Source organism: Durio zibethinus, chromosome 24 (genome assembly GCF_047325235.1).
Source record: "Durio zibethinus cultivar Kanyao isolate XHJ-2024 chromosome 24, ASM4732523v1, whole genome shotgun sequence".
Lineage (NCBI taxonomy): Eukaryota > Viridiplantae > Streptophyta > Magnoliopsida > Malvales > Malvaceae > Durio > Durio zibethinus.
The window spans coordinates 3,837,015-3,856,503 of record NC_143185.1 but is presented as its reverse complement, the minus strand read 5'-3'; the positions used below and the strand labels follow the sequence as shown (position 1 = coordinate 3,856,503).

The window sequence follows — 19,489 nt, the reverse complement described above, 5'->3', positions numbered from 1 at the left end:
ATTATTGTAGTCACGTAGTAAGTAAATTAATTAAAACAAGAAATTGAAAAGCAAAAAATAAAAAAAAATATTTCATCGACTTAATTATGATTATTTTTAATGAATTTATTTCTTGACATAAATTATATGTGAAATTACTTTTACAACAATAAAAAAATAAATTTCATATAAATAGACAAACTTATACATACTAATAAGCTTTGAACTCGTTCTATTTTTATTTTCAGTTTATATAAATATCATATTATGTGCCTTAAATGGGTCTAATTATAAAAGAAAAGTCTAATAATTAAAAACAAAATTCATTTAAATTAAAATTTATGGAAAAAATTTCCTAATTGTATTTTAATCAATTACTTGAAAAAATTTTTAAATTAAAATTTTATTAAAGGTATTTTAATAAATCATTTTAACACTTTTAATTCTAATTATAAAAAGAAGTCTAATAATAAAAAAATTCATTTAAATTAAAATTTATAAAAAAAAATTAATAACACTATTTTATTTAATAATTTTTATTACTTTTAGAATTAAAATTTCAAAGTTTTAAGTAATTTAATTTTGTAAAGACTCTATTTTTAATTTTAATTGAATTAAATTAAATATAAAAATAAATTAATAAAAGCAATATTTGTTAATTTAAAAATTCATAGAGATATTTATATCAATCACTTTTAATATTTTTAAAATTTACACTTTTATATATAAATGATAGATGATATAACATTATTTAATCATTACATTTTCTCCTAATTATTTTACCATGACATTAACCTTGTGTGAATTAACAAAGCAGAAACACTTTTGATTAGAAACTTTGAGTTTTCTTTATGAAATTTCTAAAATACAAATAAAAGTTTAGTGTAAAAATAAGTTTTAACCTTTTAATATGCAATAGCTTCCCTTGAGGGTTGATATTTAAGAATTTGCTTTCTATTTTCATTTTGTAAGCACCATAGTTTTACTGTGAAATAAATCAACATGGTTGCTTTATCCCACTAAGCTCTCTTTATATATCTTTAAGTTTATATTTGATGCATTATCAGTATATAAATTTTATATATTATCAGCATATTATATGACGTTTATCATTAATGAGTAAATATAAATTTTTAGAAATCTTTATAATAAGTACACAGTTTTTTTAAACTTTTACATCATATTGTTCATTGAAACTATATAAAATTTATACATTGATTGTGAATCAAGTGTAAACTCTTTATCTTTTTGGGTATTGTTGAATGTTGATCTTGGTTTAGAAGGCTTTAACTTTATAATTTCAATTGGATTTTGACAATCAACAAATGTAGATGGGAGCTGCCTTAACCACCTTAACCAAAGCAAAAACGCCCACTTCTTAATATGACCTGCATACTTAAGCATGAAGATCCTATCCATATCCTATCCATCTAAATTAACAGTTTTTGTTTTGCAATTGCATGGAAACAGGATCAAAATAAGTGGTGAATGCAATGCCATGGAGAAGCCTGAAAGCTTTACAACATCATACCAAATTTTATAGACAGACAAATAAAGTTGATCAGCCAAGAACAGAAGATAAGCATTAGCTCTTTAACTGTTAAGGCATGGAACAGTTCTTGCACACTCTCAAACAAAATCCTTTAGAATATTTTACATTCTACATTGAAAATTTTCAGTCCTTATTTTCCTTTTCTGGTTGGGAGACAATGCAACTTGTTATGAAGAATTATACAAGTCAATCAGGTCTAAGGATACTTAACTATATGAGAAAACCACCGAAATATGGTTAAAGGGGAAAATGAGAAGAAACATGTACAATGTGGATTTCTCTGGCCTGGAAAACCTGACTAGCAAAGCCATGAGAAGAACTTCCAGTTCACTCTGAAATGACAAACTGATCTTTCTTTCATTATTTTATAGCTAGAGGAGGGCTGCTAATCAGGCATCTCAGACGTGGCGGACGCCTGGTCCTCTTTCCCCATCCTGTTAGGCTGTTTTCTTCAAGTCCCGTTTTCATTTGCTCAAACTGGTTTGAACAGTCTTCAGTCATGGTGGGAGGAGTAGATCCTCCAGCACGCTTCTTTCCCCTTCCTGTACTACCCTTAGCATTATTCTTCTGTGTCAAACTTGACTGCCAGTTTCCACCAATTGCTCTAATTAGCCCTTCAATCATCTGAAAATCCTCAGTCACTTCATTTCTCGACAGAGAAGTAAGACTGGGGAGTACATCTCTCTGAAAGTCCTTCCGCTGCCTTCCTCGCCGTGCTTGTCCTCTCCGTGGCCGTCTCAGAAGTGTGTCTTTACTTTTTTTGTTCTCTTGAACTTGAGGGTTATAACAACACTCCTCTACTTTGGTTTCTGTCAAACTTAATGTCATGAACTCAAAGGTATCAATCCCATCAGCTATTGAGTAGTCAAGGCATGCACCATTGGCTGATCCAACATAATTCTCAGTATCACTCCAGCAGGAATTAACTATCTCTGCAAACCAATGAAGGGAATCACTTGTTGATATTTCCAAATCGTGAGAGCCGGCCTTCTGCTGAAGATTAGTCAAAGAGGATGATGATATGGCAACCAGTGCCTCAGCTGCTGCAGAAACGCTTAAACATCCCTGAGACTCACTGATTTCATCATGTAGCAAGTTAGAAGGTTTTGTGAGGTTGCTTTCAAGAGATTCACAACCAGAAGCAACCTTAGTTCCCATTTCAATGGTCACTGGCATCTCCAAATCTATATTGGCAATCCTCACATTGGTTCTCATAGCATTGGATGCTGATTGAACATCTTCTTCTATCCCTTCTTCAATAACGCACAAATTCAAATCAATGCATCCGATATCAGCATTCTGATTAACCGATCTCTTCTCTGCAACCAGACCCTCAACTAGACATTGCTGTCCATATTTGGATGGCAGAGGACCCTGAGTCATAACAAAGTTAACACCATCAATTGCAGAAGCAGGAGAACCCGGTTTTAAGGGGCAGTTGGGCGAAGGCAGATCTCTGCATATATTTTCGGAAACGGAGAACCCAAGAAGCTTTGTGCTGCTTGAAGATTTATTAGTATCACTTTTCCTGTGCTTCACATCATCAACGCAAGTTGCCAACAAGGAATCTTGGATTCTCATTGCAGTTTTGTCAATAAATTGGTGAGAGCAGTTTTGCGAGGAATCCAAATTCATTTGACATGAATCTTCAACTTCTTTGATAGGTTTCTCATTACATGGTCTTTTGGCTCTTAACCAAGACAATCCTCCATTTGAGTTCTGCTTTATTGATCCATTAACAGAAACAAAGTTAGAATGAGAAATTTCTTCATTCTGGTCCACAGCCATTGCACCCATATTTTGAGATACTGCAGACTTTGCCTCCATCCATGGTAAAAGTTTGAAGCTAATTTTAGGACCATGTTGAGCAGATTGTTCAGAAGCAAATTTACTCTCACTGATGCCATTTTGGTTGCAGAAGCCAACCGATGGACAGCAACCACATGATTCCTTGGAATCAGATGAACAGCCAAAGTGAAAGTCATTTTGGGGCGATACCTCAGCTCTAAAACTTTGAAGAGATCTTGAATTGCTGTCAACAAGCAACTTGCCCCTGATAATGTCATGACCCTGCCCCAAAGCTGTTGAACTAGCATTAATTTGGACATAGGTCCTAGAGCCAGGGTTTCCTACTAGATTCTTGCTCAAGTTACCAGAAAATTTAGTCCAACTTGAACAAGAGAGGAGCCCAGAATTGGCTGAATCTGACCAAGAACGAACAGGCAGTGGATCAAGTGCATGTGATGCAACAGCAGACGTAGCATTACTCTTTTCAGGTATTTCTACGCCAAAAATTTTTCGTTTTCTACATGTCTCTATCTTATTCTGATCAAATAACAGAAACATTGCAGAATGGGCCTTGGTAGTTTCAACTTGTACTGATTTACACGGGGTATTCAAATCTTCAAGATGAAAACTTCCATTGCTTCTAGTTTGTCCTGAAAGTGTGTGTCATATCAAAGTGTCAAATTGAATTTAACGACGTTGCAACACTAATAACTAAAACTGCTATTAAACAAAAATTTTTAAAAAAATCATTTTGTTTCTCTTGCAAGCATTGTGTTATTTGGTTCGGGGATTAAATGGAAAAGTCATCAAAAGTTCAAAGGATTTGTTTTTGGGGTCAGTAAATTCAAGGATATAACACGTAATAGACAAAAAAAATTTGAGCATCAAAAGAGTTGTTAGCAACATAGCTACATTACCATTTTCAAGTCTATTAGAGAACCATCCATTTTGCCTCCTTTCAGCCTCCGAATGCAAATTGTTAAGACTAATCCCTCTCTCTCTTGCTTTATGGGGTTCCTGGCAAAATTCTGTAGCCCATTGGTGGAAGTCTAGATGTGAGTGTGATATTGATGATAGGTCCTTCCTTTGAACCTCCTCTTTGGAGCAAGTAATGTTACCTAGAATGCCAGCACAAGCTGAAATAGATGCTTCTTCAACCAGGGTAGGTTCATTCAAATCGGTGAAACCATGAGTTCCCTTTAAATTTAACTTGAAACTGGTAGCTTCACCATTACAACTATAATTTCTATTGTAGTGCATGGATAAATTCCCATCCCTCTCACGGGGAACCTCATAACTCCTTTTTAAATGGTAACTTTCCAATCCTGACACTGCAGAAACTCCTTGACCTACATCTTTATTGTTAATATATTCCTCGACCGGACATTCAAGGTCGAACAATCTGCTCTGAACTGTGTTGCGTTGAGACTCCAATGTTTCACAGTTTTTTAACTTTAAACCATTTTGAGTCAAACAGCAACCAGATTGTACAACATTCCCTTGCAAGGGATTAAACTGAGACTGGATGTTATGTGGATCAGACGTGGATGGTCTAAAACGGTTTAAGTCCAACAAATGTGATTCAGAAGCACGGCACCTCTTTTGTTCATCTTCAGACGTAAAGCCAGATGAAAAAGGATTTGACTGTGATGTAGCCACAGGAATCAAATGTTTTTTTCCTTCTTTGCTCTTGATTTCATTCATCATGTCCCGCTGTATTCTGTAAAGACGATGAAGTTCATGGAGCTGGATAAACAAATTCAAGCATCAGATAACTGCATCCCAAAACAAGTTCTGAGAATTCAAAAAAACATCATAGTCCAACAAAGTTAAAAGAGGGCATACCTGATGCCTCAATATCGAATCATGCTTCAAGATAGTTTGCCTCATTTGTTCCTTATTATCATCCCCCATTGCCAGCCTTGACAGGAATAAGTCATTGTACTGCCCTGAGTTTCTACTTTCATGCTGTAAAGGCCAGCCAACATTGCCAGTATTGCCATTTAGATTCCTCAAGGAATAGTATCCACGAAGCTGCATGTTTGAATGTACTTCAGTTCCCATTCCTGCAAATATCACAAATGAGGAATTGAACTAGTTGGCAGAAAAAAAAAATTCTAAAAGACATAGTTTGTATTTTAAATGAGTATTTCTAGCCGATTCACTGGACTAATCAATGGTTCATGATCAGCCAACAGAGAAAAATCCTTGCATATCACCAAAAACATACAATGATGCAGACAACTTGTCTTTAATAACATAATATAAAGCCTCCAGAACCATCTTCGCAAAACCACCCCAACATCCCTGATCATAATCAACTTCACTAATCAACAGGTTAAACTAACAGGAAGAAACAAAATCCATTTCCAACATCATAAGCAGGTAATGAAGTGGTTCACTTCCAGGAACACGAAAATTACATAGAAGCTTATGGTGTGTCTGTAAGAAAGAGAAAGGCATTACTCAGTTTAATTGGAAAATTCATAGAAGCAATCGTATTAACTGACTATTCACCAAGTATTACAGGGAGTATATGAGGTCTTTTGTCTTTTATATTAACCATTTCTGAAGTCAAATCATCAACTAAATGCCACAAACATGAATTAATTCACTGTTGTTTTCCACAACCAATTACCATGCCTTTACAAAAGATGGCTTAAATCTACACGCAATCTAAAATTGATAAATCATTATTGCATTGATAAGCAGGGAAATGCATTTGGAAAAAACTCATAAAAAACCAAGCTGGATGCACATTCAGAAGTCAAAAGTCTACAGATATGGTCAATCTGGATGACATCTGTGTCAAGTTCCTCACACAACCAAAAAAAAAAAAACACAAGATTACCTAAAAAGAACAAACAAACACTAGGGGACATGCATCAGAATGCAATGCGTTAACTAAAATTTAAACATTATGCCACAAAATCAAGGAAAAAAGAACCCAGAGCTCAACTCAGTGTCCTTTGACACGTGACATCTAACAAGCCTGAAATTCAAATCTTAGTACCTGTGAGCCCTTCCTCTATCACAAGCTCCGGCCTCTTTGTACCAAAAAAAATCAAGGAAAACGAGAAGGGCACATTCCAACAGATAATTGTAGATTATTCCTCAGGAGGTTTAAATCCTCAAATCAAGAATGAGAAATGCAGCTATAAACCTATTAGGCCAACAATAAAGCAGTCAAGCAGAGGGAAAAACTGAATCTCCCTGACCCCTATTGCACTGTTGTAATAGAATTTACTAATAGTAATGGCTGCTGTAGCCTATATAAGTAAAAAAAGCAAAAATGGATATAAAACACCCAGAAACATAGAAATTCAGAGTCAGACAGAAAGAAAGAGAGAGGAATAACCATACAATCAAAGCACCAAAATATGCATGCTGCAAAATTGAGTAAAAAAAAAAAGGAAACTCCAGATATAATAAATAAACAGAATCAATCATCCAACTTGAAAAATTTTTGAAGAAAAAAGTGCACCTCATAATTATCTTCTTTGCCACCCCTCTTATCAGAAACTGCTCTATAAAATCATCAAATTATCCAGAAAATGACAACCACAAGGAATCCAACATGTTTCCTGACAATTCACTGTAGCAGCACAGAAAAAAGTACAAAAAAAAAACTGGAACAACCCATGATCTAAATGAACCAAAAATATAGAAACAAAGAGCTTGTTGAGCCTAAACAATGAATTGGATATCTGAAAAACCAGCCATTGAAGAAAAAAGAGTTCAGATCATGGGTAGCCTAGAACAAAAAAAATAAGGAAAATTCAGATCTGCTGGGCCAGTATCTGATAAGAGAAAATAGAGAGATCCCACACCGCAGATAAGAGATCTTCTCTAAATAAGAAAAAAAAAAAAAAAAAAAAAAAACCTCTCTCTTAACAACAACAATGACTTCAAATTTGTCAACTTTTGGTCTAATTCATTATTCTATCAGACTTTGCTTCACCTATAGTTTTGTTTTGCAATTAATGTAATTTTTTTTTTTCATTTTTTCTTTTCTGTGTTATCGAGGAATTGAAAGATATGATCTTTTTTACAAATTTTTTATTTTTTATTTCACAATTTCTAGATTCTCTCCCACTTTCCATGCTTTTTGGGTACACATAAAATACTTCTTCAAGAAAAATTCAGACACCTGGTTCACTCAAAACGACAAATTCCCCAACTGTTTGCAAAAGTGGCTGACCCCACCATTTCCTTCACTTATAAAATCTTGGTTTCTGATAGACTCTGTCACCACCCCCACGCGCACTTTCAGCCACATGAAACTACAACAATCCCAAACAAAGTACAATATTTTTAATTTTTTAATACTCGGAAGGAAGTGAGGTTCCGGCACACGCGCTGGCACAAAAAAAGAAAATTCCTTTCTTCTGTTTTTTTAGTCTTAGAATTTTTCTAATTATAGATTTGAATTAAACCTGATTATTAGCAGCCGTAAATAATTTTAAATTTAATAATTTGTATATTTAGATTTATTTATTTTTATTTAATATATAAAATATAAAAAATATTGTATCATAATATATATTAACATATTAAAATAAACTATTTTTTTATTTTTATTAAATTTATATATAATTTTTATTAAAATTAATATATTTAGATTAAATATTGTCTGTATTTAAAAATTTTATTCAATATCCAGTCAAGTTTAAGAGATTTAAATTTTAAAAGAAAAATATGCATATAAAATATTTAAAAATAAAATTTATTTTTTTAAGATTAAAATTAAATAAAAATAATTTTATTAATTTTTATGTTTAGAACTCAACCTTAACCGGGTCAAACTCACAAATCGGATGAACAACCCAAGTTTAATTTAGATTAATTACACAAATTATTTGGATTATCATTGCATTTGTTTGTTTGTTTATGTTTGGTTGATTGGCTTTTTGTTTGTCTAACTTGTGTGATTTGTCGATGATCTTTTGGTCTTTTACACCAACCAACTCTTTTATTCTAAGTGTTGTTCATTAACTGATAAGTTTTGTGTCTTGTCCGATGGATGGCTTCACTATTTTTTGGACCGACAATTAGATATTCCTCGCTTTTCAATCTTAATTATTTTCTTGTCTCAATCTCCAAATTTTAATTTATAAAATTCATAAAATTTAGTATTGAAATTTTATGGATGGACGTAGTTTAACAATGGGTCAAGGTGAGAAGAGTTTTTGTTTGAATTCAATTCAATTGGTTTTATATTTATAAAATTTGAATTTGATTCGGTTTAAATTTTTTTTATTTTTTTTATATTTAAATTTGATTTACTTTGATTTGATTCGATATTAGATAAATTATAGCTGATTTAATTTAAAATTAATAAAATATTATTTTTTAAAATATAAATATATAATTAAATAAATAATTAAAAAATAATTTTTATGTAATATCAAATCAAATCGAATCAGATTTGCCTATAATTCGAACATGATCCGATTTCAATTTTTTCTTAATATTATCTGATTCAACCTTAAATTCAATTTAAAAAAAAAAAATGCACCTTATGAGATCAGATCAAGTTGAAACTTGCCGGAAACGAATTGGACTGTCAATCCTAAATAAACATAATAATAGGTAAAATAATTTTTGTAACATATATTCGAACTTCATTGTCATATTTATTTATATAATTACTATTTTTCTTAATTATAAACACATTGCTTGATTTTATATTGTTAAAATTAAAATTTGAAAAGTGACAAGAAAAAAAAATTGTAAATTATTACCACTATTAATTTCAATTATATCAATAATTAAACAAAGATTTGAAATGAAGTGAATGAGGGTTTTAAATATAATTAAAATTTTAATAAAAAAAGTTTTTTATTAATAATTTAATATTTAATCATTATTCAAGACTCAAGATATATGAACTGATCGAATAATTCAATTCGTAAATAAATTTATTGTTACTAATTAAAAATGAAATAAATGAGTGTTTTAAATTATTCAACTATGTACTCAAACAAATGTGCAATTCAATAATAAATATTTTTATTATTATTTACAAAATTAGATTTGATTTGTCCATTCCTAATATAAATAAAAAAGTTTAATTTTGAGATCAAATTAGCTCTACATTGAAGCAATGATTTGTTCTCCGAAATATGGCCTTTTCAAATTAGTTTTATGGGTGTACTTTGGTGTAAATCCAATATGGCTAGGAATCTTACCTAACTATTTATTAGCAAACTCATATTTTCTTTAGTCCAATTATGATCATCAGCTGCTATACCTTCCTTCTCAATTAATTAATAAAAATATTGAAGAGAATAAACGTGCAGGAGACATTTTTTTTTACATCACATTTATTATTCCTTTGAAATCTTCAACTTGTATTATTAAATTTATTTCCAGCTGCTACTATTTATATTTAATTCCTTGTTGAAAAGAATTTGTAAGTTCACAACCATTAGTTTAAAAAATGAGCTTTTTTTTTTTTTTTTTTCTTTTTTCAAACTCAACCCATGTAGGTAGGAATGCGAAAGTAAATACAAAAAATAAAAAATTAATTCAAAATCATAATATTTAATTTTATTTATATTAAATTTTTATTCGATCTGATTTAGATTTAATTTTTCTCTAATTTGATTCATTATTATCTTTACTTGTAATACGTATTTTAAAAGTAAAATAATAAATGTATCATGTTGATGTTGGAGAGTTCATGTTTAAAATCGATAAAAAAAAATTAAGCTCAAATATAATCTAAAAATAACCTTGATCATAATATAACAAAATAATATTAATTTTTATACCTAAGCTTATATATGTTTATTTGATAAATAAATTTGATAAGCTCATTTTATTTAATTTCATTTAATTGATTGAATAAAAATAAAAATAAAAAAATTATATATTATTAATTATTTAAAAAATTAAAATACACCACTTTTAACCAACCAAAACAAAAAAAAAAAAAAAATGATTGAAATTCTCCAAAATCTCTCCATTAAATTATTAAAGAGAGTGAGTGATTTGGTTTGAACTCAAACTCTAATGTCTTTCTTAAGGCTTTTTTGTCACTAAGCCAAGAAGCAAAAGATTCTGTAATAATATGTTTATTATTGATTAATGGAAGAATCCACATGTGTTACTTTAATGGAGCATCAATTGAATATATTTTACTGTTTTAACGGGGGCATTGCTTTTATATTATTTATAGATTATAGATTTGTATAAGTTTTAAATTAATCTAAAATGATATTTATATATAAAAAAAAATACTAAAGCAAGCACTCATTTCCAAATTTAAATGAAAACCTAATATATTTATATTTGTTCTTCATAAAGCAAGAATTGCAAATTTAATAATTTTAAATACCACACAATGATATGATATAAAAATAACACTAAAAATATAAAACTAAAATAGATTAAAGTTTTGATAAAAAATATATATGAATTTGAAAAAAATAATAAAAATGTATCTTGTATTAAGACATGATAACACGATAATTTTTTTTTATTTTACATGTGTTTAATATAAATAAATGAATTATCAAATTTAATTAATAATATACAACGATCAAATATATTATATATATGAGTAAAAAAAACATGATTTTTTTAAAGGGGACTTTGCAATTGAAAAAGAAGCATAACTTTTTAATCTTCCCCCTGTATTGAATTTCTTTCCTAGTTACTTTGTTTTTGACCAAATTTGGATCACAACCAGTTTCATTTTCAGGCAAAATCTGATCTAACTTGAAAATAATGATGGCAGCGGGTCGGGTCGAAATGAGTTTTTGTTCGTCCCGAATTTGATCCGATTTTAAACATGTAAAATTTGAATTCAAATTCGATCCGATAATTTTTTATTATTTTTATACTCGAACTCGATCTGATCCGATATTATATAAAATCATATTCAACCCGATTCGATTCGAAATTAATAAAATATTATTTTTAATATAAATATAAAATTAAATATATATAAATAATTATGAAATTAAAAAAATTATTAAAAAAATTATTTTTATATATATCGGATCAGATAAAATTTGATTTATCTAAAACCTGACCTCGATTTTTTTTTCATACCATTCGATCCGACCAAATCTGATACCCAATTTTTTAAAATAACACTCAACCATAAAAAATCAGATTAGATCAAAAACATCGATTTTGAGTTTTTTTACCCTTTCTACTTGAATGTTTCAAAATTATGAACAAAAGCTACTTTAAAAAGCCTGTCTGTTTTGAATGGAAAATAAAAAATAATAATAATAAAAGAGATAAGATCACTGCAAACATACTTCTTTTTGCAGCTTGAAATATTCAAAATTTTGGGTTGGGACCTTAGCTTTCAAACTAAATTGGTGGGCACAATAAATTTTAAATGTGATCTGATAAGCATTTTCTCTGATGGGTCCCCAGGAGTAAGGACTTACATTAAATTCTGCTAATATGTATGTACATTTGTGCAATAATTGCTTCCTCCCATGAAATAATATCTTCTTACTCTTTTTATTGTTGGCAATAGTTTTGAACCATCCACAACTTCAATTAATTATAAATTTTTAAGTTATGGTATTTTGTTAGATTGCAATTTATGTATGTTTTTGTGTCGTATTTATTTTATATTAAATATGTATAAAATATAAAAATTAATGTGTATTAATTTTTATTAATACATTAAATAAAAAATATATTTTTTAATTTTATCAAATTTATATATAATTTTTATTAAAATTTTAAATTATATTATTTTTATACGATATCATCATATTATATTTAATGTTGTTAGCTTTAGTTAGATATAAGTGAAATTTATAATTAATAGTATATAAATTATATGATCTTGACATCTCGTAAATCTGGTTGAACATGTTGAATCATCAATCAATTTTGGAAAACCTCCCCTGTTTAACTTGCCTACCTAACTAATAAAGCTGACATTTAAAATGACAGCTACATAGTCTACAGGGAGGACCATGTCTAAATGTTTGTTACAATTTGTCAATTTGTTGTTTGCTTGTTCAGTTGTAGACCATAATATAAAACTATTGTTCTAATTAGTTAAAAGTGTTTTGTATATTGCATGCTAGCATTAGTTCAATTATTGATGCATAATTTTTTTAAAATTAAATTTGAATTTTTTTATTTTTTAATATCAACGGCATTTGAATGTTCGAAATTTTAAAATTAAATTTTTTATTTCGAGTTTTAAAATCGAATTCTTATATCAATAACATCGGCATGAATAAATAAATTTGTTGTGTTAAAATAAAAAAGAAAGATAAAGATTTTGTGTTAGAAATATCTATACATGATTAACTGATAAGTCATCAAGGTAAAGGTTTAATCCATTTTTTAATATGGGGTTAGGGTAGCAACTTCATGGGTATGTTTTTTTGGTGGAATTTTGGTTTCAAATCTCAAGCATCTCTATGTTCAAATTTTGAATAGATGAGGACAAATCCATTGCACCTTCATGTGCCCCACACCCCACATTTCTGTTTTACATATGATAATCCCTGTTTTTTTTACCTCTGCAGCTAAATAAAAAGCAGTCTTAGTTTTGAACAAATAATCTATTCTTCATCTTTGAAACACATGCTAAAATATTATAAACTTAAAATATTTTATATTTTTTATATCAATATAAATTATAACATATAATTTTCATGATACGAATTCAAATATTATTAAGTTCTACACCATTCGGAAACACATAATGCACATCAAATCCCAATACTTTGCCCTTTACCAAACCTTTCTAGGACCCATTAGCCCAAGAATCTCTTCCCAAAGCCCAACACTTCCTACACTGCCAAGACCAACTACACTTGGGCTACAAGCTGCTACTGTCCAATAACCGGCCCTGATTTCTTCAGTCAATTGGTCTTTCTCCCACAGGCAATACCCATCAAAGAACCTGAAATCCCCTGCCCCAACCACATTTCTCTTTACCATCTCAGCTGCACAACCTACACTCTCTTTTGTCCCATAATACAACCCTTTCATCACTTCTTCAAAAACCCCACTCTTCTCTACACTATGATCATCCCCTGTTGGACTCACCAGAAATGACCCTTCTTCTAATGGCCCACCAAAGAACAATGGCCTATCCGAAAACGTCCCCGCAACATCTAGCACCGTTGATCTCATTTCTTTTATCGACATTAGCGACGGTCGATTGAGTATGATCCCTGATGGGCCTATGGGCCCTGTCGATAAGAGCAAGATCACTGTCCGTTCGAAAATGTGGACCCCATCAAGCTTCTCAGTAGCTATAAGTAGACAACCCTTTTCAGGCTCATGGATGGTATGGGCCCATCTGTCACCAATTGTAACTGGTGGAGGGTGATCCGCTACTGTATCAGGATCGGCCCATGATGAGGAGTCCTCTGGCCTTGATACTTTCTCTACAGCCACTAATCTTGCTCTAAATGTACGCCAATCAGAATCAAGGGTTGGTTTGCTGTCATCATCCAATGGGTGGGCAGATGAATCCACATGGCAGCCTATCATTGGCAAATCATTAGATTACGCAAAAACCTTACGCAACAAGTTTAACATTTTCAACGGCAATGCTTTTGAGGCCAAAAATTTTGCAATGGTTCCCTGTATATGCACAGGGAACCAAGCCAATTAGTATTCAGACTAAATAACATTATTCTAATGAAAAATCAAACTGGAAACAAGATTTATCAAATTAATGCAATCGCATAAGAAGATTGAAGAACTTACATGTTATAGAAGTTGGGAAAGCAACTTTTCTAGAGTGCAAAAGGCTGAAATTTCTCTTTGGAAAGGAGAATGTTCTAGCTTTGATTGAGGGCACAAGCTTAATACTTCTAGTGAAGGAATCTGATGAGAGAAAGCAAACTTCCATATTTTGTCTCCTTCGTTTAGTTCTGTCAAATGCAAGTGAAGATCCTAAAGGATAAGAGAGCTAATGCCAGGCAATTTATACTTTGGATTGAGAGTAAATATGCACCACAAGCTGATTTCATTCTCATCCCATTCGATCCAAGTCGGGGGCTTTTCTTGACCTTTGCATAGTATGGGCCAGTGGATATGACTCACACATGGCAAAATTGGAGAACATTTGGTCACTAAGATTATTGAACTTTTCTTTTAACACTTTGTAGATGATGTGTCATGCTCTTAGCCATTCACATGCGTTTACATTTTATGCTGCTCACTTTTCTTTTCAATGCAATTGAAAACTCAAAAAGCTTCGAATTATGCAGCCTATGCTTGCTTGTTGTTTGTCTTCCTGATAAAAGATAAGGAAAAGGCCGTCAGGGCAAAAGGACGAAAATGCTTTCTTCTTCTCATGAATGGATAATATATATATATATATATATATAATGGATATTCATCAATTGAAAGAATATAAATGGCTCCAAAGTGGAAGTTCTATGTGTCTAAAAAATTTATTAAGATAGGGCTTAGTGCCAAAAGTTTTTCTGATTGTCAAAAGGGAATGGACAGAGCTTTCTTGAAGTAGCATTTATAATGCTGTTATCCTAATGGTTTCCATTTTCCAAATGCCTTTGGAAAATTAGGTAAGTTTGAGGGCCTGCTGCTCATTCCACTTTCTACTTAGACATGTTGAATTTTTCATCTTTATCATTTTCAAATCCAAAACTGAGATAATGGGTTGCTAGGCGTCATCCGATAACTAAGTGCCACCTTTTTAATTATAATAATGGGAGGTAGGTTAGGAGCAAAGGTCATAGTGGTTATGCATGAAATGAGATAGGCTCGTAGATTTATTCTCAATTGTATAATTTTTTTTAATATTTGAGATTATCATAATTTAAATTCTTATTATTAAAATAAAAAATTTAATATTTTATTAACAAATTAAATGACTGTTGGCATTCTTTTAGGTTCATATTTATACGTCTAAGTATTAATTACTTGTATTTGGCAAAATAATGCAGATATACGAGATTTTCCAGTAATGCCTCAAATGCGAGTCGCCCTCCAAACCAATGCCACCATGCTGTTGAGCCGAAGGTTCGTTGACTTTCTTTTTTTTTTCCTAAATGACAGACAAAGCATGAATGTTCCCTTTTCCGAAAAAAAAAAATAGGGAAAGCAAAATTCATGGCCCAAAAAAAAAAAACTAAAAAGAAAATGTTAGACAATCCTGCTTAGTAGGGAAAGCAAGATATAATTTATATTATAAATTAATATTTTATGAATATTATACTAAATTAAAATTATAAAATTAATTTCACGTTGGATGCAAATTATGAATATATAAGTTGGGTCGTTTTATGGAAGCAATGGGGTAAAGATAAAGTCTCAACAAAACAACATCTCCATAAAAATATATAGTCAAGTACAACTTACTCATGTTATCAATCAAACATAAGATAGTGATAATGTATTATGTTTCATCTCATATAATTATCTCTTGTAATTATCTTAAGTTTGTAGATTATCACACTACTTGTATAAATATGTAAATTTACGCACTAATCAATAGAAAATATAGTTTACCTTTAGTCTCGCCTTTATATGATATCAGAGCAATGATAAACTCTTGTGATATGCTCCTTACCATATGTAACTTTGTGCTAAAAAGACTCCACGATTCTAACAATCATCGTTCCTCATGATTTTATTGGTACATATGATTTTTTTTTATACAATGATGTATTTTTTTATTAGTTTATAATTTTTTTTGTTTATTTTAAAATCCAAGCTTAAAACTTTTAAAATATATTTTTAAGTTTTAATTATTGAAATATCCCTTCTCAACAATTTTTGTATAAACATGGAAATTGAATTAGCCACCTAACATTTCTGAACAAAATGTTTTCTAAATAAAGATTCTTTTTAACAAGAAAAGAGAATTCAAATCTAAAATTTTGTAAAAAAAAAAAATCATTTTTTATCGTAGGGTAAAAAACTCCTAAACTCTAAATAAAAACGTTTTATTAAGCTATCTTTTATTATTATTATTATATCATGAGGGTAAAGCCCTAGTACAAGTAAGGAAAAAAGAGAAGACTGACTCGAAATTAGACCATTGATGTCTCCTCAAACGCCTTTAGCCACTAGGCCAAAGGTTTGGAGACAAACATTTTATATATAATGATAGCATTATATATAATAATGATACCATTATATTGTTCACCTTGTACTAATTGTTATAGTATATAGATCTATAGATCTATACCTAGATACAAACTAACGGATTGTTACTGATTTTTTTTATTTTAAATACGATTGATCACTTAAGTGAATCTATCCTCTTAAGGAGCTTTCTAAGCTTAATTAAAGGTCTCTAAAAGAATAGGTTATGAACTACTAATTAGGGTTCAGAAGTTCAGTTAGATAAGAAAAAGTTTATAGCACCCTCATGTATCCATCCAAAAGACAATATCATTTTATTTTAAATTATCATAAAGTCTTGATTTTAATGATCTTAAATTTAATATTGAAAATAATTTTTAAGATTTTTTTATCAATCTAGTAGAATTCTTAAAAATACTTTCTCACTTCAAGAGTATTCAAAAATTTTATTTATTTTCTTGAAGAGTTTTCATCATCGAAAAGCTTAATCAATTTGTTTATTAAAATTTTCTTTGTCGAAAATATATCTAATTATTCTTTCATTTGGACCAAAATTAAAAATATTTTTTCATCTAGAAATGTCTTGGATAATCATCAATTTGTGATTACTAAGAATTTTATCATTGAAATTTATTTTATTTTATAAATTTTATTTCAAAATTTTTCACCATTTAGGTTAAATTTAGAATCTAAACTCTTGTTAGTTTCTTAATCTTTAGAAAAAAAAATAGTATAACAATATTTTCTTTGAAGTCTCAATTTTAAATTTTAATTTAATTTTTTAATTTAGTGAAAAAATACAATTATTTATTGAAATTTCATCTAAATTTTTTCACCATTTAGATAAAATTTAGAGAAAATTTTCACTTAAATATTTCTTAACAAATTTACAACTTGAAATTTTTAGGGATCTCATCGTTGGAATAATTATTAATTCATTTTCAACATTTTTATTAAATTTATTTTTTTTGTAATTTAAAAATAAATATTAATAATTATTATTGAAATATTATTTAAAATTTTCCTCTATTTGGATTAAATTTGAAAAGATTTCTCACTTACAAACTTCTAAAAAAAATCAACCATTCTTAATTTCTTAAAATTTCATCATTGAAATAATAGCATAATTGAAAATATTTTTATTCAAATGATCTTTTAATTATTAACCAACGTATCCTTAATAAATATAAATAAAACAAATAAATGCTAAAAATAAAAACCGAAATAAGAGAGAAAATAAAATATCAGAATTTGGGCTAAGACCCAAATTAAAATTAATGTGGGCTCTCTTTTTGAATTAGGCCTACAATTCCTTCTCAAATTGGATTAGACTCTCAAGGCTTTATTTTGGGTTGGAGCATTTATTTGGGCTTTAGCATTAGTTCAAATTTGGCTCGAAAATCTTCTTCTTTCTCTCACATTCTTATTTCTTTGCCTTCCAACGAAACAAACAAGGCTGGCCTTCCTTTCCAAAACTTGCGATGTTGTGACTTGAATCTGCTAGCAACAAGTCTCCCACCATTCAAAGGAGTGGGGAACTCTTCCTAGCCTCCTCCTCTTTGCATTTCTTCTCTTTTTTGACTTCTTCAACCCAACAGCCACTCTACCAGCAACACATTCCTTCCATTTTCGGTCCAATAGTGCCGTCCTGCTGGTGGCGATTTCTGTATTGCTCCTGATCACTCTCTCTGATTTTTTTTGTTTGCTTCAATTTTCCCTTTATATAGAGTCAACCTACAGGAATTTAATATCAAAGTTAATTTCAAACAGATAAGAACTTAATATCAAGTTAACTTCAAAAGCAAGAACTTAATATCAAGTTAACTTCAAAAGCTATGCTTTATCCTCAAAATTTTATCGAAATATTGGCCTAAGCCTTTATCTCCTTTTTTTTTTTTTCCTTAAATTTTCGGTCTCTCTCTTTTTTTTTTTTTTTTTTTTTTCTAGATAACAATGAATTTAAAATAAATCAAAACAAAATAAAATAAGTAATGAAGAGAAAAAAAACCAATAAATAAAGAAGAATTAAAATGAATATAAATATGTATAAAATAAAAATAATAATCATAAAATTTAAAAATAAAATATAAATAACTGAGCTTGATTAAATAAGGATCGGACCAAATATGATGTCAATATTAGTTTAACTCTCACTTTTCAAAGTTACTTAAAATGAAAATTTGCTCTTGGATTCAATTTTCTAGCAAAATGATTATAACTCAAATAATATTTAAGATGATTTAATTAGTATTTAAAAATTTTCTTAAATAAAAATTGTCAATCATAAAAAGAGATATATTATCTCTTATAACAATCCATATAGATATTAGTATTTAAAAATTTTCTTAAATAAAAATTGTCAATCATAAAAAAAAAGAAATATTATCTCTTATAACAATCCATATAGATATTTTTTAAAAGTTTTAATCTATTCTTAATTCCTAACATATATTTTTTAAAAATTTTAATCTATTCATAATTTTTCAATGGTTTAAATATATATTTGATCCTTGAACTTTAAAGTTTTTATCACTTTGGTATCTAAAATAATTTTTCTGTCGCATTGGTATCTAAACCTTTAAATCGTTATCACGTTGATATATATTAGATTAATATTGTTAGTCAATTTTACTAATGCAACATCAATATCCAATAAAATATTGATGTGTTAAAAGTTCAGTGAGCGCCACATTAACATAAAAAGAAATTTTAAAAAAATTTTAAATATTTAAAAATATTTTAAAAATTAGTAAAAAATATTAAAAATTCTAAAAATTGTAAAAATTTCTAAAAATTTTAGAAACTTAAAAAAAATTTAAAAAAATTCAAAACAATTCTAAAATTTTTTTAAAATTTTGAAAAAAATTATAAAATATTTTTTAAATTAAAAAAAAATTTCATTTCAAAAAATTATAAAAAATTCTAAAAATTTTAATAACTTTTAAAGTATTTTTAGACAATTGAAAAAAATAAAAAATTCACAAAAATATTTAAAACTTCTAAAAACTTTTTAAAATTCTAAAAATTTTAGAAACATAAAAAAATTCCAAATAATTCTAAAATTTTTTTAAAAATTTTGAAAAAATTAAAAGTATTTTACAAAATTTT

General features: G+C 29.0%; 2 protein-coding genes across 4 annotated transcripts; both read right to left on the bottom strand.

The window, feature by feature from the left end:
• Nucleotides 1-1,448: 1,448 nt before the first annotated feature.
• On the bottom strand, nucleotides 1,449-7,413 carry LOC111316718 (uncharacterized). Of its 3 annotated transcripts, XM_022918797.2 has the most exons (5): nucleotides 6,804-7,413; nucleotides 6,333-6,482; nucleotides 5,165-5,385; nucleotides 4,237-5,065; nucleotides 1,449-3,969 (listed from the first exon to the last, which is right to left on the bottom strand). In XM_022918797.2, exons 3-5 carry the CDS (start codon nucleotides 5,381-5,383, stop codon nucleotides 1,892-1,894), a joined length of 3,126 nt encoding a protein of 1,041 aa, XP_022774532.2. In that variant the 5' UTR covers nucleotides 5,384-5,385; nucleotides 6,333-6,482; nucleotides 6,804-7,413; the 3' UTR covers nucleotides 1,449-1,891. The 3 variants fall into 3 exon arrangements, with proteins under 3 accessions (XP_022774532.2, XP_022774531.2, XP_089609972.1); XM_022918796.2 differs by lacking the exon at nucleotides 6,333-6,482 and having other exon boundaries at nucleotides 1,491-3,969; XM_089753846.1 differs by lacking the exons at nucleotides 6,333-6,482; nucleotides 6,804-7,413 and adding an exon at nucleotides 5,550-5,686 and having other exon boundaries at nucleotides 1,499-3,969.
• A 5,491-nt stretch (nucleotides 7,414-12,904) lies between these two features.
• On the bottom strand, nucleotides 12,905-14,244 carry LOC111316721 (PPR containing protein (DUF179)). Its single transcript, XM_022918800.2, has 2 exons — nucleotides 14,033-14,244; nucleotides 12,905-13,806 (listed from the first exon to the last, which is right to left on the bottom strand). Exons 1-2 carry the CDS (start codon nucleotides 14,175-14,177, stop codon nucleotides 13,046-13,048), a joined length of 906 nt encoding a protein of 301 aa, XP_022774535.2. The 5' UTR covers nucleotides 14,178-14,244; the 3' UTR covers nucleotides 12,905-13,045.
• Nucleotides 14,245-19,489: the final 5,245 nt, after the last annotated feature.

What these genes read in the sequence shown, in the direction of transcription:
- LOC111316721 (XM_022918800.2), bottom strand. Translation starts at nt 14,177, where the DNA reads ATGGAAGTTTGCTTTCTCTCATCAGATTCCTTCACTAGAAGTATTAAG. An exon ending in TTTCCCAACTTCTATAACAT is followed by an intron (nt 13,807 to 14,032) that starts GTAAGTTCTTCA and finishes TGCCAATGATAG; the next exon opens with GCTGCCATGTGGATTCATCT.
- LOC111316718 (XM_022918797.2), bottom strand. Translation starts at nt 5,383, where the DNA reads ATGGGAACTGAAGTACATTCAAACATGCAGCTTCGTGGATACTATTCC. An exon ending in ATTCGATATTGAGGCATCAG is followed by an intron (nt 5,066 to 5,164) that starts GTATGCCCTCTT and finishes TTGTTTATCCAG; the next exon opens with CTCCATGAACTTCATCGTCT. An exon ending in CTCTAATAGACTTGAAAATG is followed by an intron (nt 3,970 to 4,236) that starts GTAATGTAGCTA and finishes ACACACTTTCAG; the next exon opens with GACAAACTAGAAGCAATGGA.